The following is a 22,304-nucleotide window of genomic DNA, read 5'->3' as shown; positions in this document are numbered from 1 at the left end:
GTAAAAGAAATACCCTTATTAAATTTGTTGATGCAGGCCTTTTCCTAGCAGGGCTCTAATACAAGGGTCTACAATAGAAAAAAAAAGTAGATATCGCCCAGTTTATTTACATGTTTAAGATGATTTACAAATAGGGGCGCCTGGGAGGCTCAGTCGGTTGAGTGTCTGACTTCAGCTCAGGTCTTGATCTTATGGTTCATGGGTTTGAGTCCCATGTCGGGTTTTGCACTGACAGCACAGAGCCTGCTTGGGATTCTCTGTCTCCCTCTCTCTGCCCCTCCCCAGCTCGCGCTCTCTCTCAAATAAATAAGTAAATAAATACACATTAAAAAAATTTTTTTTAAGTTGCTGAAATCCCTCTTTAAAAAAAAATGACTTATAAATAGAAAGCAAACACATACAATGAACTAATAGAGAAAACTTGCTGTCCTACCTGGGTAATGTTTCATCAAATGCTCCAATAGTGATTCCTGTGTCACCACAATCTGAGCAACATTCATATCAGATATAGCACAGCAAAGAACTTCAGCCAAAGGTATAAACTGAGATTGAGCTATTGGATTCATTTGCACTGGAAAGACATCACCTAAATTGGAGGTTTAAAAAAAAAAAAAAAAAAGGAAAGGTGATAAATTTGTAGTAAAAAATGTTTGGGGGGGAGCGTCTGCGGGTCGCTCAGTCAGCTGAGCATCTGACTTCGGCTCAGGTCATGATCTCACAGCTCGTGGGTTCAAGCCCCATATTGGCCTCTTGTGCTGACAGCTCAGAGCCCGGAGCCTGCTTCAGATTCTGTGTCTCCCTCTCTCTCTGCCCCTCCCCCACTCATACTCTATCTCTCTCAGAAATAAAACAAAACATTAAAAAAATTTTTTTTAAATATTTGAAATTAGTGAATCAAGAATAAAAACTGAATAGTACATGGAATTGCTATTTTTTTCATCACTTTTTCCTCAGAATCTGTTAACATGATATGTACAATGATAGAGAGCATAGAAGAAAAGTTTTACATTAGGGTCCCTACTTTTTAAGAAGTTTGTAGACTTTGTCACTGCTTTACATGCAAGAGATAGTAAGTCCCCAGATTAAAGGCACAAAGTGCTATCAGAGTACAGGTTGGACAATGCTTATATGGTAATTCTCATCTTTCAAAGCATTTTTTTTTTTTTCACATTAGCTATCTGAGGCAGGCGGGGATGGGATTCTTCTTTATAATACATAAAACCTTCGGGGTGCCTGGGTGGCTCAGTCGGTTGAGCATCTGACTTTGGCTCAGGTCATGATCTCGTGGTTCACGGGTTCATGCCCCGCATAGGGCTCTGTGCTGACAGCTTGAAGCCTGGAGCCTGCTTTGGATTCTGTGTCTCCCTCTCTCTCTGCCCCTCCCCAACTCCTGCTCTGTTTCTGTCTCTGTCTCTCTCTCAAAATTAAGTTTAAAAAATTTAAAAATTAAATTTAAAATTTAAAAATTAAAAAAAATTTAAAAATTAAAAATCTTTTAAATTAAAAAAATTTTTTTAATAAATAAAATTTAAAACATATATAGAAAACCCTCTGAAAGCTCAAGAAATTGTCCCAAGGTCAGAGAGCAAGTAGAGTGACAGAAATAGGTCTTCTGACTCCTAATCCAGTATTTTCATCATTCCACATTTTCCTGATTGGAATGATTAGGAAGGAAGGAAAGTGCAGAAATGTTCTTCACAAGCATAAAGCCATGGAACAAAACCATGGAAGGAGGAAAGCACAAGGTATATAAAAGCATGAAAATTATCCTGGTTGGATAGAGCTGAAGGGTTATATCAGACCCAAGTGGAAGACCGACTGGAAATGGAAGCTAGACCATATTGTCCTTCCTCCTTGCTAACGTATTACATAAATGTCCTTAACTTGCTATTACTCACATTAGAGTTTTAGATTCTGCTGAACATCCAAGGGAATCCCTCAGTTACTTGGACATGAAAGACTAGGACTCAGGAAAGAGATTTGGGAATCAACTAATACAGATGAGATCTGAAACTATGGAGTGGAGTAAATTCTTCAGTGGGAGAGTAAGGAAGAGAGCCAAGGAACACTTAACTACAGGACTATCTACAGTTAAGAGACAATAGGGGCACCTGGGTGGCTCAGTCAGTTGAGTGTCCCACTCTTGATTTCAGCTCAGGTCATGATCCCAGGGTCAAGGGATGGAGCTCCACATGAGGCTCCACACTGAGCATGGAGCCTGCTTAAGATTCTCTCTCTCCCTCAGGCCCTCTACCCCGCTCATATGTGCGCTCTCTCTAAATAAATAAATAAATAAAAGCCACTAATCCCATAAAAAAGAGAGAGATAATAGAAATAGGGACCCACAAAAGAGAGAAGGCCCCATAATGGGGGTAGAAGGGAGAGAACCAAAAGTAGGAGAATAAAATGCTCCAAAGTGAATAGTAAAGCAACAGTGTCAAAATGTTTGAATGAGATCAAAAGGTTGAGGGAGGAGACAAAACGGCCATTGAATTTCGTGATGAGAAGGGGACCACTGGTGACTTTCATTAAGAATTGTTTCCATAGAAAAGAATACCAAAACTAAATGTCAAGTTGAAGGGAAGGGAGTTGGTGAGAAAAAAGTAAAGTTAATGGATCCTCCTTCCAAAGCAGGGTTTCTTAGCTTCAGCATTTTTGACATTTGTGGCATGATGATAGGGTGACCAACCATCCCAGGATGACCAAAACTCAGGGGTTTCCTGGGACATAGGATTTTCAACGTGATAACTGAGAAAGTCAAAGGCAAACCAAGATGGTTGGTCACCATAGCCACATAATTCTTTGTTGTGTGGGGCTGTCTTGTGCACTGTAGCATGTTTAGTCGCATCCTCGGTCTCCACCCACTTCTAGATGCCAGGAGCATCTCCCACAGTTGCAGCAACCATACTTCCAGACATTGCCAAATGCCTCCAGAGGCAAGGGAAGGCAAAACTGTCCCAACTACAAGCCATTGTTCTATACCATTTGTTGGAAAAATCGATTGTGAAAGAGGAAAAATCGAATGCAAACCAGCAAGGAGTAGGATCAAGTGAATATGAATGTGTGTGTATCTTGTGATTTTCTTAAAAGAAGATCTCTGCACATTTGGATGCAAAAAGGAAAGGCTTAGCGGAAACGATGTACATGATTCTGGGAGACAGAAGACCAGGGAGACAGCAAGATCCCAGAAGAAAGGCATAGGAAAATGCACAAAAGGCACAGGTAGAAGAACTGCCTTAGAAACAGGGAAGATATTATCATCTGAGATCTGAAAATAGAGGGTGGTAGAACACCAGAAATATACTGAAGCGTAGAAGGAAAAAAAACCAAACCAAACAAAACATTAGCACAGCAAGGTCGTCTGATCTCTGTAAAGTTAAGGCAGTGAAAGAAAGGATAGGAATAGGAGAAAAAAAAAAAAAACAGGAATGAAGAGAGGAAGAGTGGAAAGGGGGTTGGAAGAGCTATTCTTGGAGTATACTAAATAAAAAAAAAATGAATACAAAGATTATGAAGGAGCCCTGCAGGGGTCTCAAGATGATGGAAGTATGGTTTCTGGCAGGTGAAGTGGCAATCTGCAATAGAAAAGGGTGAGAGCCAGGGAGGCCAGCAGGGCTTCTCGAATTTTAATGTGCATATGAGAATCCCCAGGAGACTGTGCTAATGTGCAGATTCTGATTCAGAAGGTCTGAAGCTGAGCCTCTGATTCTGCATTTCTAACAACTTCCCAGGTGAGGTCCACTTGGGAATGGTAGAGGGTTAGGGTGGTAATGACAGCAATGTTAAAGTGGGTAACCATTCAACAAATAAACATGGCCCTGAGGCACAGGGAGTCAAGTGTAGCCAAAAGGAAGGCAAAGAATTGAGAAAACCTGGTTATGCCCTGCAGTTGATTCCCCTAGTGATAGTGGAGAAGCCAGTACGTTGTACTGGTTATTGAGGGGGAAGGAAGGTGGTGAGGGCTGGCAAGGTATGAAAGGTTGTAGCCAGCTGGTGAGAGGCCCACAGTACTTACTGTATCTGCGTGAAGAAAAAGGTCTGTCATAAGGAAACTGGTAAACAGTTTGCTGTTATACATAACGTTGGTCTGTTTCCCTGTGTACTTTAGCTTCTCTATCTGGCAGACTGGGGCATCTCCGAACTTGGAAGGTCACAACAGGGCAGAACTGCCGTCTGCCACCAAGGCAACTGAGGTTAGGATCTCCTCTTGTGTACTTGTGGCTCTTCCACTGGGTGATGCCAGGATACTTACAGCATTCTGAGAAGCTAGGATGAATGGCTAATCGATTAACGTTTCTAAGGGCAGTGATAAGAGATGATGCTCTGAAGCTTACTGTCCAGAGGGACGATAGCTGACCTAAACCTCAAATTCCTCCTAGAGACTCTACCTCTAAGCAGAGCGTAATAAGTCTCTGCCTTTCTTCATTCCCTCTTTGCCTTTCTTTTTTCCCTCAGAATTTGGGATTTACCTTCTTTTCTTTCATCTCCCTCCTCAACCAGAAAAAATATACAATTTCAAATAGTTCCATGCTTCTTTAACATAACTCTATGTGCTTAATTTGAAATAAGTGACTTTTCGGTATCTTTCTTCCTCATCTCCCAAAACACTCTTAAGTGACTTTTTTCTTGTATGTGATTTTATATTGATTACCTGCCCCCGCACCCTCCCCCCTCACTTTCATGTGGACTAGAAGTCCTTCATTCAAAAAGAGGGAGGAGAAAGGTCTCTCCTAGAAAGTTTAGGGCTAGAGTATTGGCGAAGTATAAGGCAAAACTTCAAAAGTTTTGCTCAACCACACAATCCACTTTCAAGCCTCACCTCATCCCTACCCTAAACCCAGTCACTTTGAACTTTGAGATGGGAGGAGGAGGAGGAAGCATTAAAAGGAAGATGAGTGGCTAGAGCGTCAGCATCCCTATCGCGCCCTCTGCCGGTAGCTGTCCATTTTTTGGCAAATGAAACAAGGAAGCTGTAGGAAGGGTGGGGGTCCAATACTCTGATCTCCACTATGCCTTCGGGATACACTGAAGCAGCCCGTTTTTTAGCTCAACCCTTAAATTTATTTCCTCTTTTCACAGGAAAAATAGTCAAAATGGATTTTTCATGGGGCTGGTGGGAGGGATGCACGGGATATTCCTGTACATTTCTTTGCAATCTCCCGTATATCTAAAATTATTTTAAAATAAAAGTTAAATATAGATTTTTCAGAAGGCACTACTTTTAGGGGCACCTGGTTGGTTCAGTCCGTGGAGTGTGCAACTCTTGATCTCAGGGTTGTGAGTTCCAGCCCCACACTTGGTGTAGAGATTACATAAAAATAAAATCAAGCAGATAATCAACGATCACTTTTAGTTAACAAGCAGATATAAATGAGAAACAGAACTTTTTTCTTACATTGAAAAAATCCCAAGCAACTTCTTTTAAAGAATCCTGACACTGCTTGCCAAATCCAAAGACACTCTCAGAAATTGTACTCATAATTCCTACCAAGGTGTGGGAATGAGTATTTTAAGAGTCAACAAATCTATCAACCAGGAATTCAAATGGCCTTTTTTTTCTCCTTAAAATTAATACAGCAATATGTCAATTGCATTTTGGAGGAACATGTTAAATTGCATTTAACCTCTGCTTCGGAGCTCCCTCTAAACAAAGCCTAGAGAACGTTTCTCAGAACATTTCCTTCATAGCCATTAGTAAGATACGTCTTCAGGTGCATAAATCATCAAGAGTTGTTTGTGCAGAAAAGCAGAGTGAACCCTGACATGGGAACATTTGTGACAGACGCAGGAATCATTTTCACGCTACAGCCATCTTTTTTCTTTCAGTAAATAACCCTTAACAGAGATTTCCACCAAATATTAACTTTCTGTGTAGAAGAGCCCACTTACAGATGTGACCAGATTTCACAGTGAGGAAAAGGCAATCCTTTGGCTTTATCCTCAATTACTATGGAGTAATTGAAGAGCACCCTTAAGCCCAGGCCTGTCGTGGACCTTTGACCCTTGACCTGTAGCAGTGATCAGAAGGCTAGGAGAGGCTGTGCGCCAGAGTAAACAGTTCCCAACAATGTTCTCTCTGTTTACACAGTCTTGCACTCTTGGGTGCTGCAGAAATGAGAAAAGCATTTAGGCTGAAAGACTGGTTTGACCAAAACACCAACAAAGTCGAACCATATATATCGGTGCCTACTACATTTAATGCCATCTTTTCCGAAAGGACTTTCTGTTACTAACTTGCTGTACTCCCAAAGGATTTAGTTGCTATTCATATATTTTTTGAGTTTCCAAATTATGAGTTCTAAAACAATTATTCTTTAAAAGTCCACTTTGGGGGAGAAGAAACAAAAACAGCACAAGGCAAATTAAATAGCTGTGGTGTGTAGAAGTCCAATCAGAAATGAAAGTATGGAGTTCTGAACTGTCACAGGTTGACAAGCAGGCCCCTTATGGCTTGGGATCCAACAACTGTGACTGGAATTGCACTCCTGTGTGACGGGTATAAATTCATATAACCTCGCCCCCACCAAAAAAAAAAGTTAAAAAAAAAATACAACCCCAGGCAATCAATCTCTGCCCCTGATGCCTAATAATAGTGGCCTAGAAAGCCCCTAGCTGATGGCAGAAGCCTGGAAGTGCAGCTTGCTCCTGGAGTTGGTGACAATAGCTCTATGAGGATCCAGTGCAAACTCCTCATCAAAACTCTGAGAGGAAAACAAAACAAAGCACAAACCAAACAAAACTGAAGAAAAGGAGGTGGCTTCTTTATGTCAAGACAAAAGGCCTCGTCCATATGCCTCTGGTGGAAGGCCTCTAGAAGAATACCCTATCTTGGCTGTTTTCTATCAGCAAAGTGGCTACAAAAAAGTCATTTCCTGGCTAATTCATGAGGCGTAAATACTCACACCCCAGTGTAAAATGTCAGGAGGTACACTCATGACAAATATGGATACAGCAAGACTGCCTTTCACCGGACCCAGGTAAGGCAGCTGGAGTCGACCAAGCAAACTGTCCCCCAACGCTGTTGGTACTGGAGAAACCTCCAACCAGGGACAGCAGACTCCTAAATCTGCCAGTTACAGATCATCAGTTGGAAGCTTTAGTAAAATTAAGCGAGCCTCAACTTTGCACTCTCATGACTGGGAGCACTGGTGTCAGCCTAGTGGCCGGTCCAGTGAGGTTAGTTTTCCAGGGTTAGTGGGTGTGGGGGGCACAAGCCAACAGAAGTGTGACCGTGATCAGTCCCGGCACCCAGAGTGAGCGTCGGATGCCACGCAGCAGTACTGGGGTTCAAACAACATACTCGCTCCACCTCTTGAAGGGGAGGTTTGGGATCATAACCATTTTGGAGGAAAGAGCCAGATGCAAAGAAACCGTGTGATCCTAGGCCTCCCAAGTGAGAAAGGCGGAACCAAAATCAAGCGGCAATCTGCCTGGCCCAATCCCACGTTTGCCTTGTCCACTGAGAAAACTTGGGAAGAAAAACCCATCTTTATCAAAACTGAGTTTTATTTTGCTATCTGAATGCTCCAGTTAAATTTCAGGGCCAAAATTAAAGTTTTCTATAAAACCTTTACCTTTAGGGGAAAAAAGTTAAATACCATGTAATATTTACATTTATGTTTTCAAGACACCTAGACACATTCCCAGAGGGCCTTCTCGTGGAATCTAAATCCTGACATTTTAATTGGGAGTACTAAAATACGATTTTAAGGTTCATAAGAGACTGTGCTACCAAATATGCAAAACAGAGGAAAGACTTCTTTGAAAATTTGGAAAGCACTCACATCAGAACTTTTTTGTTGTCCCACTAAAACATGAATTTGCCATAAAATTCTAGGCAAAACTGATGCTAAGATCATTTAGTTCATATTTCAAACACAAAATTTTCTCTACTATAAAAATGTTTAGTCCCTATACAAGTTTATGGACTCCGTACTAGGCAGTCTGCCAGAAATTCATGCATTATTGACCTTCAAAGGGTTTAACTGAGCCGCTCAAACTCAGCTAATTACCCGGACACATGAAATCTGAGACCATCTTTTTGGGTGCCTGTATTGAATCACACTGTGGGAACGGTATCTTCTACGTGGATTAGAGATGACAATGGAGCATGAATAAAACAGCCTGCAAATACACTCAAGTTTAATTAAAAAAAAAAAAAAAAAAAAAGGGATGTTTTGTTCTAAGTAATCCAAGAAGCTTCCCTGATTTTTTAACTCCACTTTTATCCAAGGCAGAATTTCCAGATTCCTTTAACATTAAAATTAATCCTGTTCTTTTAAAAATGAAAGTATTTTGTAACAATGTGTATCTCATCAGAGATAAGACACTGTGCAAAATCTCCATAGCTTTAAATAATTAGATCTCTTGTGTTAGAACCTTAAATAGGTTCAGAAAATCAAACAAAATAGGAACAAAAACGTTTCAGACCAGCAATACCAAGTCCCTCTCCATGTCTCCCTTTTACTTCAGTAAAATAAAAGAATGCAAACACTTTCCTCCACATTTAGAAACTGAAGAGTACCAAGACTCAGAAACAGGCTGTAGATCTAAGGTTAGTCAGGTTATCTGCCATGGAAGCTGAAATCTTTCTCAAGCACGGTGATGTTTATTTTGAACTCCCAGACAAATGCTTTCCCTTCTGGGACATGCCCTCTGTTGAAAAGCTAAAGGCTTTGCCTTGGAAGCCTGGGCCAGTCCAACACCAGGAGTCCTTAATGTTGTCTTCTGTAATAACCACACTTCAACCTGTCAGGGTTTGTGAATTAGCAGCCCCTTTCTTTTCAACTGATATAGCCACTAATAACCACTTTCAAACGAGTTGCAGAGGCTTTGGGCCATTTATGACAGACTCCACGATTCAGTCGTCAGACAGTACATGGGGTATAGAAAAGACAGAGGTGGTCCTACTTTGGGGAGCCCTTTGGCCTCTAGCACCCTTCCCCCATGACCACCTCATTTTGGGTAGAGATACAAGGACACCTGGCCGGGGTTGGGGGGGGAGGTGGGGGGTGACGGGGAAGATGTGCATGACTCAAACTGGCTGGTTTTTTAAAAAACACTGAAACTCAGTACTCAGCCCCAAAGCCCTCCAGGCCCTTTGGTGCCCTTCCCTAACCTCTCTTCCCTTAAGGCTTCCACTTTGGATGTTCAAGATTTTATCCCAGGGGTGTCTGTTTTCTCAGGCTGTCAAAAGTAACTACCATAAATTTACTGGCTTAAAACAACAGAAATTTATTATCTCACAGTCTACACATCAATAGTCCCCTGGGCTACAATGGTTCCTCTGCTCCGGGTCCCTTGGCCTAGGCTCTAACTAGAGGCTCTAGAGAGAGTCTCTCACCATGGTCATTCAGGTTTTTGGCAGAATTCATTTTCTTCTGATTATGGGACTTAGGACTCAGGTCTTCATTTGCTTGATGGCTGTCAGAAGGGAGCCTCTTCTCAGCGATTTAAAGCCATCTATATTTGTCCTGTTGCCCCCTTCATCTTCAAAGACAGCATGGAGTCTTCTGCACACCGCGATTCTGACTTGCCCTACTGTTGCTTCACTTCTGTTCCAGCCAGATAAAGTTCTCTGCTTTTAAGGGCTCATGTGATTAGATTGCGCCCACCCAGATAATCCAGGATAATCTTCCTAAAGTCCATGACATAAAATTGCATCTGCAAAGTCCCTTCTGCCATGTAAGGTAACATATTCACAGGTTCCAGGGATTTGGAGGCGGACAAGTCTGGGGCACCGCCCTGCCTACCTCAGCAGATGTAAGGGCTGGGGACCAGGAACACCTGAGAAGAGAGGCACAGGTTGTAAACTGCAACGGTCCTGGATCTCCCTAAAAATGGCCATGCAGGAGAAAATCTTTTCTTTGCCCTCGAGGCAAACCTGGGACTGATTTAAGGTGAACCTTCTCCCCAAGAGTCTGGAGGCCACACACACAATGGCTGTGACTGGCAGCTGAGAGTCATGGTGATGAATATAAAATACCACTGTGCAAAACCGGGGGAAATGTTTAGCACCGAGGTTGTTGTTTGGATAATAGATAAATAAAAAGTTCCCCGTGACGAAGAAGCTGTCCTTTATTATGCAGTCTTCGTATTACGAATGAGCATTATATTGGTGGGCAAGGGACCTGGTTCTGCTATGTGGCTCTGGGTAAACCACTTCTCTTGAGTCTCAGTTTCCTTGTCTCTGAATGTGGGACTGAACTAGATCAGTGTTTCCCAAGATGTGTTCTGTGGAAAATTCATTCCATAAAATGCTCTGCAAGGGTCCCAAGGCCAAATGTTTAAGAAACGCTGCCTGGAGTCACAGTGGCATTGTTAAAAGCTCTGAGAACTGTTACGGACAATCTAGTTTATTTAACCCTGTATTTCCCAGTCATACCTGGCAGCAATCTTTCTCCAAAACCTAGTATTACCCTTCAGCTCTGACTTCTCCCTGAATAGTCTGTACTCTCATCTCCCCGTGCCCGTGTTTCAAAATCCCGTCAGGAGGACTGGCCCAAATGCTGACTGACTCTCCCCTGAACTGTTCTCGGAACCCATCAGCTAGAGTTACATTCTCCCTCCTACAGGGACCACTTAAAGAAACATTGAATGAGCGGCTCCCATGGTGTAGCTTAGTTATTCGTAATATTATAACAACACAGTCATTCAATCATTCCTTATCCTGCAAATATTTATTGAGTACCTACTATATGCCAGTTCCTGGAGATACAACAGTGAACAGAATACAGTTTTGGCCTCCAGGGGCTCTGATTCTAGTGGAAGAACAGTGGTTGGAGGCAATCACAGCCCAAGAGGAGGGCTATCATTGGTAGGACGGGGACTCAGTCTTCCTGGTCCCCCTCCTGAATGCCATTCTCAGAAGTGTGTGGATGCCTGGGCAGGATCATCATGAATGAGAAGAGCCAGACCTGTCCCTTCTTGTTCTGAGACAAATCCACCCTTCACGTGTTCATGCCATTTTGAGAGGGTTTTCTATAATCTGCAGCAAAACACATGTTTAGTCAGGGGCTTTTGACATTTGTTTCCCCTTCAGGTTTTCCACTGTGGGCAAAATGTTTGCCCTGCCAAGGGCTGGAGTGAAGCTTCTGGATTCTACGGCAGCTGGGTGACTCTAAGCCAAAATGCTATGCTGACGGGTCTTCACAAGAAAGGTGTCAGGGCTTCTGCTGCTTTCCTCCTATCATGCCAGGTCTGGAACACGCCACGAGAAGGATGAGAAGCAGCAACTTTAGCTAGTACTGCTACGTTTTAACTGCTCGGGAAAATCTGTCCTAAAGAGGCTACAATAGGCACTCTCCTCGGGATGAGGAAGGATTTCGTCATTGCTTGTAGAAACCACAGAGGGGGAGATAAGAACAGTCACAGCTGTACAGCTCGCTCTCCAAATGGATATCTACAGTTACAGCCCTGAGAACGGGATGCCTTTCAATCTCTCCTGAAAGGAAGTCTTGTGAAATGCAGCCAATAAGTCAGTATCACCACTCACGTCGATGTAAGATTAACTCAGCATGTGAAGAGGCAAATAATGAATAACAACACCACTTCTATTTCAGGAGTAGGTAATCCCTGCCATTTGTTGAAGATAGTTGGGTTCTGTGGTGACGGGACCTGGGAGAAGGCTCTACTTTATTTACATCATGAGATACAAACTTAGTGTTGACTTATACTCCAGGCCAAACACACACACATGTATACTTTACTAAAAGCATCACAAAAATTGTAGCCTGGCCTGTGCCTCTCCTATTGATGGAGGTGGGGGTCGGGTGACCCAGAATAATGAACAGGACCTGCCCCCAGAATCCAGGGAGGATAATCCCTGCCCGCAGGCTCCTGCCCAGGCCCCCAGAACAGAGCACTCAGCGCAGTCAGCCACCCTTTCTCCCACCTGGGAACCGCTCCTGCCCCAATCAGGAAAGCATCACTGGGTTTCTAAATCAATGGTCTCTTTCACTCCTCCCAGACTATCTGCTATGCCCCAGCTGCTTTCAAGTTGATTACAGATTCTTCTGGCCTCCTGAAATATCAACTTTTAAAGATAAAAGCCACTCCGGGGAAAACAATTCATAGAAATGTAGTTTTACTGAGAAGCACTTCCAGGCTGTTAGAGACTTTAATGACATAAACTTGTCGATTCTAAGATTGTGAATTCCCTTTTATTCGGCCCAGAAGGCTTCACGTTACGTTTGGGCAGATGTGCCCATACCTCAGCAGGCCTTTAGCACCTTTTCACAAGGTCATTGCCTTAGAAATGAAAAGTTCACCACCTGAGAAATCTTAAAAGAGGCTGTAGGCCTTGCTTACCATCCATGGCTCTGATTTTTACATGTGGGGTCATAGGACCACTGCCTCTGGGAGCGAACCACCTGCTTTATACTAAGCTGTCCATTCCTGCACCTCTGACCCAAGGCAGCCAGATGTTTGCTCAGGTTACATGCTGGCAGAAAGAGTGTGGGTTTGTGGGCCACCTGGGTGGCTCAGTTGGTTAAGCATCTGCCTTTGGCTCAGGTCATGATTTCACAGTTCGTGGGTTCGAGCCCTGCATCAGGTTCTCTGCTGTCAGCGCAGAGCCTGCCTTGGATCCTCTGTCCCTTCTCTCTCTACCCTCCCCCACTCCTGCTCTCTCTCTCTCTCTTAAAAAATAAATAAAACATTAAAAAAAAAAGAGTGTGGGTTCATGCACATCACGTTGTGTGTCCAGGCAGAAACTGCTAGGGTCCGCCTGCAACGGTTAGCTGACTTTTCCCTTCATCTTCCACATGGACATGGCTTCCCTACCCCACTCAAAACAAATGCACTCTTTTCCTCACTCTCTTTGGTCTCAGCCCAGAAAAGGAGACTCCAACACATCTTTTAGACACACTACTTCCCAGCTTATTGCTTCTCTGGTCCCCTCTTCTTCCTACCTAGGAGTCTAAGACTGACATTCTCCTTTCACTTATGAAATATCCCTTCTTGCAAATGCGGCGCAGACCGTACTCCTGCTACACACACTGCTCATTTCACCAACCCTCTTAGTCAGGCCGCTGCCACCTCACATCTTTGCCGGCAGCCCAATGCATGGTGCCTAAACTCAGCTGTAGGAGAGCAAAGACAATTCCTGTGGAAGTGCCTGGAGCAGCACAGACCTCTGGGTCACGAGAGTCACGCATCTGTCCAGCTTCCAACATTGCACAGTGGAGCAAACTGTCAGCAAGAGAAGTAGAATCTTTGACTTTGAAGAGCTGGGACTTCCTGGAGAAATGTTGCTGAAATCTTGAGATCCTCAGCTAAGTTAATTTACAACTATGTAGTGAGAGAACTCTCGGAAGATTTACCTAACTCTGAAGGTGTGTTTACATTTCAAGGGCAAATGAGACCCATGACCTTGGAAATAGCTCTAGGTCATAAAAACTGGAGCCACCAGGGTTGCTCTGGCTCCTGCAGAGATGTATTTATGTTCCAAAAGGTTAGAGGGAGAACCCGGGATCCTTTCCATCCTGTTTGCAAGCAACAAAGGTTTTTCTCCCTTCTGGGAGAAGAGAAGGAAGCAGTTGCCTCTTCTGTATAGAAGCAAGGAAAATCCATTCTTCTCCATCCCTCACCTAGGGAGTGTCTAACCACCTATGCTGGAGATTTTGCCATCTGGCTTTCATTAATAAAGGTGCATATGAAAAGCCCAACAGTTATTATGGCAGCAAAGATGATGGTATCCTATTTGTCACGTGGTTGACTGGAAGAGACAGAGCCCCAAGGCTGGTTAGCAGGATTTAAAGGATATCCACAGGAATCAGATCTGTTAAAAAGATTGAAAAATTTGTTAGGGATTAGGAGATAGGCTTGGAAAGTGAGGATTGGGATTTTGCTCTCTGCTCTGGGTGGACCCAGAAATCCTTCAGGGTGGGCTTCAGGTGGGACAGGAGAAGCTCGTGTTGCTCTCCTGCAGGTGAGAAGAGAGACTTACTCAGCTCCCAAGGCAAGAGCAAGACTGGTAGGACCGCACAGCTACAGGTATTGAGTCAACACTACAGGGAAAAGGGTGTGGAGCACCACCTTGGAGACGCTTCCTTGCTCCCCTCTGCTCCTTAGTTCCCCTGCGACTCCAGACTCCAGCTGACTTTCCTGTCTCAGAAGGCACTGCACTAATCCCTTTACACCCACCAGGGGACAGGGAGCCTGGAATGTTGACAGTTCTGTGGAGAGAGGACTCAGGGGTAAATGGAGATGCTGAGGAATGCAGAGTGGAACGCCTGGCCTGGCCTGTGAGCTAGCAGGAGTCCTGGAGCATTCTCACATAGGCCAAAGAGAAAGGAGAGGGCTGTTATAAAACACCACCCTGCTGCCTGCATTTTGCCCCACTTCTACATTCCCCACCGGGGAGGAAACAGCTTCTCCCTGCAGCTGTGATTTTATCCCTGTAAATGCTGATTTTAACTGTTAGGAGTATGTGGAAAAATTTGCAGTGGGGAAAAAAGAGGAGCTTAAAAATGACTTTGTATTGTTGTCTGTGCTGTTACACCTGAATGTATGGCAGAACTTGATTTGGAGGTTATAAGCTTGTCCTAAGTGCTCGAGAGGGATCATCTCACCTCCTCCCTCACGGAAGGCTGCAAAGAGAAAGCTGCCCTTGCCTTTTGTCACCTGTGAGTGGAATGGATGTCTCTTAGCCCTGAGGTTCTCTGGCAACAGGGAGAAAACTGTTGGCTTCTTACCATAAATTTGGAGACCTGAAATCTTACTAGATTATAGGTGTGAGAGACAGAACAAGTCTCCATGCCAGATTTTTGCTGTGATGCTTGCCTTAGGAAAGGTAGTAAGGCCAAAGCAAGAAGGGGGACAGCTTCCAGAGTCAGGTACACCCTAGTAGAAGTTTTTGACATGGATACTACATAGTGTCTTTTTGAAAAGCAGCTTATGAGCTTGTTAAGGAGCTCCTGTGGAATTCAGATGTGCCCATTCGTGGAATGGGTCAACTCACACTCCGTGACCGACAGGTAAAAGGAGCTTTTACAAAAATCCTTGTAAGAAAGGCCTTGCTAGCCGAGCAGCGGTTCTGCTTTGCATGAGAAAGGGGCAGAGCGATCTCCTCTAGCTGCCCCAAGCAAGGAAAAGCCACTGGCTTTTAGGGGCGGAGAGTCAGGTTTTCAGCTCTCCTAAGCTAAAAAGAGGTGTGGTGCCTCTCTCCTACCCGGCTTTGTGAGCTGAACTCAGAATGTTCAAAGACATCCTTCTGTGAGGCTGTGAGCTGCAGAAACGAATCCTGAATACGGGCGGACCTGTCTGGATCGCACACAGGTGCCCACGGAAAGGGCTGTTGTCCAGGAGGCCACCGCTGACGGAGTCTGCCCCATCCCTAGCAGCCCCTCCGCCCGCTCAGGTGGATGGAATCAGAGGGGACTCTGGGACCTCCCTCGGTGAGATCTCATTGCTGTTGGCTTTTTGCCGTCAGCCTTTCTGACCTTTGCAGTCGGGTCATTTGTGCCTCCTCTGGTTCTGGCAGAGGTCACTTAACCATCAGCTGCTGGTCGGATTCGCCTTCTCCCAGTACACACACCTCAGGAAGGCAGCTTGATGATCAATGCAGCCGTCACCAGGGAGGGCAGATTCTCTGAGCTTTTCACTGGCTCGTGGTCAGAAAGGTAGGAGTGAGGGCAGTATAGATCTATTTCAAAAAATGTTTTCATTCAGAATTCTGCCCTGACCAGTCTCCTGCATATGATGTATCTTTCTTCCCCCTGACAATCATCCCAGGTAAGCTTGCCTGCAAAGGGTCTCAGGAGATGCAGATTTCATAATTAAGTCTGTTTGAATTGTGTGCAAATGTTCTGTGAAAAGGCTTTTTGTCTCTCTCACACCCAACCCTTGTGGACGAAATGTCTGGGTGAGAGGAGTGTATGATGGGAAAAACTTCGTGAAGTCACAGTAAGGAGACACACTGACTCAGTAACAATGAAAGGAAAGTCAAAAGCAAGGCCCTAGAGAAGGAAGAACTTCACACCCAGGAGATGGAGGGCAGGGGATTCATGACGCTTGTTTTCCAGAATCTGCTCCTGGAGCCCTCCTCCCCGCTGCTCTCCTGACCTGCTGCCCTGTACTCCTCTTCTCAACTGCCTTCCTTGCTGCTGTGAGCACTCCAAATTCAAACTGACCACCGAGCATGCTCCTGCTGCCTGACAGCTGACCGGACAGGAGGGGGTGGGCCCAGCTTCCGCATGGTCCACGTGTAACAACTCCAGGTACCGTCTGCACCTCAGGAACAGATGATCGGGTGTCACGAGCAAGCTGGACTGCTTGAAACTGATTGCCTGAAGGCAATCCCTCTGAAAACAAGAACTGAACTGATTTATTTGGGCTGAAGTGGGGAACCCCAAAACCTATTAACTGGTGGAAGGCCACATTAGGGATCTTGTGCACTTATGCTGCCTAACTGATGTATAATCCTCCGCGTGCCCTCTGGGGCTGTGTGTTTGAAAGGCAGGCATTAACTTCTCTCTGGTGAAAACACTGACCTACACCTAGACACGGTTATCAGGAATGTTCAAGTGTTTATAGAAACACTGCAGGTAGACCAAGGAGCCCTCAGACACATACTCTTAGGGCAGCTTGCCTACAGTGTTATTCCATTAGAAAGGTGGTATGAGGGGCGCCTGGGTGGCTCAGTCGGTTAAGCGGCCGACTTCGGCTCAGGTCACGATCTCGCGGTCCATGAGTTCGAGCCCTGCGTCGGGCTCTGTGCTGACGGTCAGAGCCTGGAGCCTGTTTCAGATTCTGTGTCTCCCTCTCTCTGAGGGAGAGACATGTTCTCCTGTTCATGCTCTGTCTCTCTCTGTCTCAAAAATAAATAAATGTTAAAAAAAAAATTAAAAAAAAAAAAGAAAGGTGGTATGAAATTTATTCCTCACATTTTAGTTGAAGGGATTCACGGCCCCATCTCAGCCTCAAAGACATTCAGGTCAGCTTCAACTCACTGGGGCCAGTTACAAGGATGACGGAATTTGCTCTAGATTTCCTTCTTGCAGGCTGTGGCAAAGTCCATACAAAGTATTAATACATCCAGCTGAACCTGGGTATATGCCTCGGGCCAGGTAGGCAAGGTTGATTCAGAAACCTGAGGAAGCCACCAGCCATTCTAAGGTAGACCTTGATGGTAAATGAGATTTTGTTCAATTGACTAAAACCAGAAGGACCTCGGAGGCTGAGGCGAAGACCACTGCAGTGGGAATGACCTCATCCTGCCCTTGGAGTTCTGGGGGCAATAGCTGGGTATGTGCTGTTTAAGACAAATCCAGTGGATTTGGTCCTATCTCCTGCCAGTCAGATTAAAAGAAAATGACCAACGGAGTGGCATATTCTAGAAAAACTTACCAGGAGCCAACTAGGGAGAAACATAAGAGGTGGAATCACTGGGTAGAGAGAAAATAGTTTTTGTGTTTCTGCACTGTTGGGATTTCCTGAATAAATTTGCTGAAAATCAGCTAAGAGCCAAGTCTTGGAAAATTAATTTTCAACTGTATAGGTAGGGAGCTCCAGAGATTCACCTAATTCTGAGGGTATGTGTTTCTATTTCAATGGGAATGAAACCCACAACCCTGGAGACTTCTCTAGGTCAAAAAGCTGGAGTTTATCTGACCCTAGAGAGATGTGTTTACATTGCATAAGGTTAGAGAACCCAGAATGCTTTCCACCCTGTCTCCAAGTAGCAAATGTTTTTCTCCTTTCGGGAGGGAGAGGAGGGGCTGCTGCCCTTCTCCTGTGGAAAGTCAGAGAAAATTGATTTTTCTCAGTCCCACGTCTATGGAACGTCCAGCTCCTTGTGTGGGTGGCTTTCTCCACTGCTTCCCATGGTGTTGCCCAGGACTGATGTAGTTGTTACGGAAGTAATAACTAATCCACTTCGGGATGTCAGTGTGAGAAATTCTTTGGACCACTCTTAGCAAAACAAGCTGGTGGCAACCATAAAAAAGAACCGCCAAAGTCCCTGGAAATTCTTCTAAGGTCCTATGCCAAACGAGGAAACATTTATTCGAGAAAATCTAGTACAATTTGGTAAGAACAGAGTCTGTGGCAATTAAGCCACAACCCCCTCCCTACCCCACCCTTCCAAACCCCAGCTCAGTTTGATGAGGGCTCCACTACAGGTAAATATGGTCAAGAAGTCTGGGCTCCCCCTCCCTCAGCTCCCAATCAAGGTTTACCATGTCTCACTGGGAGAGGCAGGCTGCCAGCATTTTCCATCCCCTCCAATTTCAAGCTGAAGAGGCTAAATTTAAATTCCTGGTGAGTGTGGCTGAAGGATTAAGGGTTCTTTTCCTCTTACCCAGTGCCTACCCACCTAGTCCAGGCTCCACTCCAGGAGCAGCAAGCCAAGAACACTGGGACCCCAACACCTTCACCCCAACTCACTCACAGGGCATAGGTCCCACCCTGGGAGAGCAAACAGAAGACCAGAGGCTACCATGGTACCCAGCACCCACAGCAGGACAGAGGCAGTCCAAAAGAGTTCCAAAGCACTCCCTGAAGGAACAGACTTGATTTAAGACTGTTGGAAAGTTCAAGCCTTAGGGCACTCCTAAAAACAATAGTTCCTCATAAGAACAACGAATAAACGATAGACCAGCTAGTGCACCAGAGTGAACCAGAAAAAGAGATAGCTAAAAACAACAACAACAACAACAACAACAAAACCAAACTCCTGGGGTCAGGAAAAAATTCAAAAGACTGACCTCAAAAAACAATCCCTGCCAGAATTGAATTGGACCAGCCTGCTGGCAAGTTTGCCCTGGGGCATTGTTGAAGACAAAAATCAGTTGTCATTAGAGCCTAATAAGAGTGGTGCGGCACCTCACAGAGCAGACCTCTTAACTGGAGATCAGGGAAAGAGACTCTGCTAAAGCCACCGTTGTCCCTGGGAACTGTCACCACTCAGGCTGCTCACCTCGGGGAGGCTTCTTGCTGGGGGGAAACAGGCTTCACTAACCTAGCCTAGTCAAGCCACAAAATCAAATACAAGTCCCAGAAAGGGGAAAGAGTTGCTATAATAGATTACCAGAAAGGTCCAGTTTTCAACATAAGACCTGCAAAGAACGAGGAACCTGTGACCCACATGCAGGGGGGAAAGTAGGCAACAGAAACTGCCTACAGGGACCAGATGACAGATTTAGACTTCAAAGTGGCCATTATATGTTCTAAGAACCAAAGGAAACCATGCTTCAAGAAGTAAAGTATAAAGACAACGTCTCACCAAATAGACAGTATCAATGAAGAGAAACTATAAAAACCAAACACAGATTCTGGAGTTGAAAAGTACAATGACCCAACTTAAACATTCATGTGAGGGGCTCAACAGCAGATTTGCAATGGCAGAAGAGCCAGGGAACTTGAAGATCAGTAGAGATCACATGAGCAAGCCAAAGAACAGAAAACAGAACGAAGATAAATGAACAGAGCTTCAGAGAAATGCAAGACGTCTTTAAGTACACCAGTGTAGGGGCGCCTGCGTGGCTCAGTCGGTTGAGCGTCCGGCTTCGGCTCAGGTCATGATCTCACGGTTTGTGAGTTCGAGCCCCGCGTCGGGCTCTGTGCTGACAGCTCAGAGCCTGGAGTCTCCTTTGGACTCTGTGTCTCCCTCTCTCTCTGCCCCTCCCCTGCTCACACTCTGTCTCTCTGTCTCTCTGTCTCTCTCTCTCTCAAAAGTAAATAAACATTAAAAAAAAAAAATTTTTTAAATAAGTACACCAGTGTATGTCTGAGTTGGAATACCACAAGGTTGGGAGGAGGAGAAAGGAGCAGAAAGATTTGAAGAATTAATGGTAAAATGTTCCCAAATTTTGAAAACCAATCTACATACCTGAGAAGTTCAAAGAACTTCAAGTAAGATAACGCTTCACACAACACAGTGGAGTGAAAACACCAAAAGCCAAAGACAAGAAGAAAACCTTGAAAGCAGCCAGAGAAAAACAACTCACATACAAGGGAGGCCCAAACAGATGAACAGCTGACTTCTCACCCAAAACAACAGAGGCCAGAAGGCAGTGCATACAGATTTATTTTTATTTTCTCAGTGTATAACATATTGAAAGCGATGAAAGAATAAACTGTCTAGGGCACCGGGGTGGCTCAGCTGGTTGAGCAACCGACTCTTGATTTCAGCTCAGGTCATGATCTCACAGTTCGTGGGATCAGAGCCCCGAGTCTGGCTCTGAGCTGACATCGAGGAGCCTGCTTGGGATTCTCTCTCTCTCTCTCTCTCTCTCCCTTTCCCTGCCCCTCCCCTGCACATAATGCTCTCTTTCTCTCTCTCTCAAAATAAATAACCTTAAAAAAAATAAAAAGAATAAATTGTCTCTGACCCAGAACACTTCAGGTGTGCATTCCAGATAAAATTAATAAAGATGAATATTAAAAACCAAACAATACTCTAATTAAAAGATTTTAAAATTTAATGACTTTTTACTGCCACAATTGGATGTCAAGTGTATTAGAAAGTGAGTTAAGATCCACATGATTCATTATGCTCATGGAACACTCAAATTTCCTATAATGTTGAGGCTCCCTCTTCCTCCATCCTTTTTGCAAGGATAGAGTTGTGTTTGACTTTGTGTGTTGCCCCTTATCATACATGGAAAGACATTTGGTCTCTATCCCCAGTTCCTGGCATAGTTCCTGGTTCCTAAAACCTTTGGAATTCCCTAAATGATAAGGGTGACTTCCAGGCCCCTTTAGATAGCCTCAGGATGGGGCCTGGTTGCCAGAACAAGCCTTGATTACAAGTTTGGAACTTTCAGCCCCACTCCCGAACCTCTGGGGATGAGTGAGGGACTGGAGATCTCATTCTTCACCAATGGCCGATAATTTAGTAAGTCACGTCTATGTAATGAAACCTCCATGAAAACGAAGTTGGGAGAGTTTTTGGATTAGTGAATAGACCAAGGTGCTGGAGAGGGCATGAACCACTGAACTCCTCTCCCCGACACCTTGCCCTATGCATCCCTTCTGTTTGGCTGTTTCCTGTGTTGTACCCTTTATAATAAGCTGAGGGGCACCTGGGTGGCTCAGTCGATTAAGCATCGGACTCTTTGATTTCAGGTCGTGATCTCAAAATTCATGGGATTGAGCCCCAAGTGTGGCTCTGTGCTGACAGCGCAGAGCCTGCTTGGGATTCTATAACTGCCCTCTCTCTCAAAATAAACATTAAAAAAATATGTAACAAGCCGTAACAATGCACTTTTCCTGAGTTCTGAGTTATTCTAGCAAATTAATGAACATGAGGTGATTGTGAGAATGCGTGATTTTTTTCTTTTTTTTTTTTTTTTTTGGGAGGCAGAGGGAGATTGAGAGAATCTTAAACTGGGCGTGGAGCCTGATACAGGGCTGTATCTCAGGACTACGAGATCATGACCTGAAGCTGAAATCAAGAGTCAGACGGTCGTTTAACTGAGCCACTCAGGCACCCCAGGGAACTCCTGATTTTATAGTCAAGTTAGGAGTGTTGGTAACCTGGGGGACCCAGTACTTACAACAGTTATCTGAAAGGGGGGCCAGTCTTGTGAGACTGAACCCTAAAACCTGTGGAGTCTGATGCTAACTCCGGGCAGTCAGTGTCAGAATTGTGGGACACACCCAGTTGGCATCTGCAGAGAATGAGTTGGTGTCCAGAGGAACCACACCTCTCACTCCTGCCTCCTTGGTCAGGAAGGTTCCTATGACTCCAGCCCTCCCACAGCCCCTCCCCCCCCCTTCAAGAAGCTGGCAAAGCTACACAAAAGTCTAAGTGCAAACAAATGAGATGAGGGGAAAATGGGTGATGGGCATTGAGGAGGGCACTTGGGATGAGCACTTGGGTGTGGTATGTAAGCCAATGTGATAATAAATTATATTAAAAAAATAAACAAATGCAATGTCATGGAATCTCAGCTAATGACAAAAGTGTCAACTTTAAAGTGAGTATGATAAATACATACATACATACACACATACATACAATGAGCATGTACACAGTATTCAACTCCAAGGAAGCTTCTTCTGCAACACCAAACCCACCAGGGGCTCCTTATGGTTTAGGGAAGTTGAAAAGTTAATGTTTCAGAAACCCTAAGCCTTCGTTTCCTAAACATCAATCATTTGGGTCACATTTGGGATTTGGGACCTATCTACATATATATTTATCTTAAAATCAACTGTATTAAAATCATTACTAAAGAAACTTTATGTCCCAACTGTAAGTGGAAAATCAGTACTATTAGCTATTAACAGAAGATACACCTTACTTCATTAAAAAAAATGCTTAATGGTTAAATGTGTATCTAGGGGCACCTATCTGG

General features: G+C 44.5%; 1 protein-coding gene across 3 annotated transcripts in view; it reads right to left on the bottom strand.

Annotated features, from left to right (window-relative positions):
• The window catches only part of STOX1 (storkhead box 1), a 58,453-nt gene that overhangs the window by 15,321 nt on the left and 20,828 nt on the right, over window positions 1–22,304 (bottom strand). For all 3 annotated transcript variants that reach the window (XM_042908798.1, XM_042908800.1, XM_042908799.1), the window contains exon 2: window positions 434–586. In XM_042908798.1, the coding sequence (XP_042764732.1) occupies window positions 434–586 (153 nt within the window). The remainder of the gene's footprint in view (window positions 1–433; window positions 587–22,304) is intronic.

The sequence above is a fragment of the Panthera leo genome, chromosome D2, assembly GCF_018350215.1.
Source record: "Panthera leo isolate Ple1 chromosome D2, P.leo_Ple1_pat1.1, whole genome shotgun sequence".
In the NCBI taxonomy this organism is placed as follows: domain Eukaryota; kingdom Metazoa; phylum Chordata; class Mammalia; order Carnivora; family Felidae; genus Panthera; species Panthera leo.
Note: the sequence above shows the minus strand (reverse complement) of the source record. Positions and strands in the feature narration are given on the sequence as shown.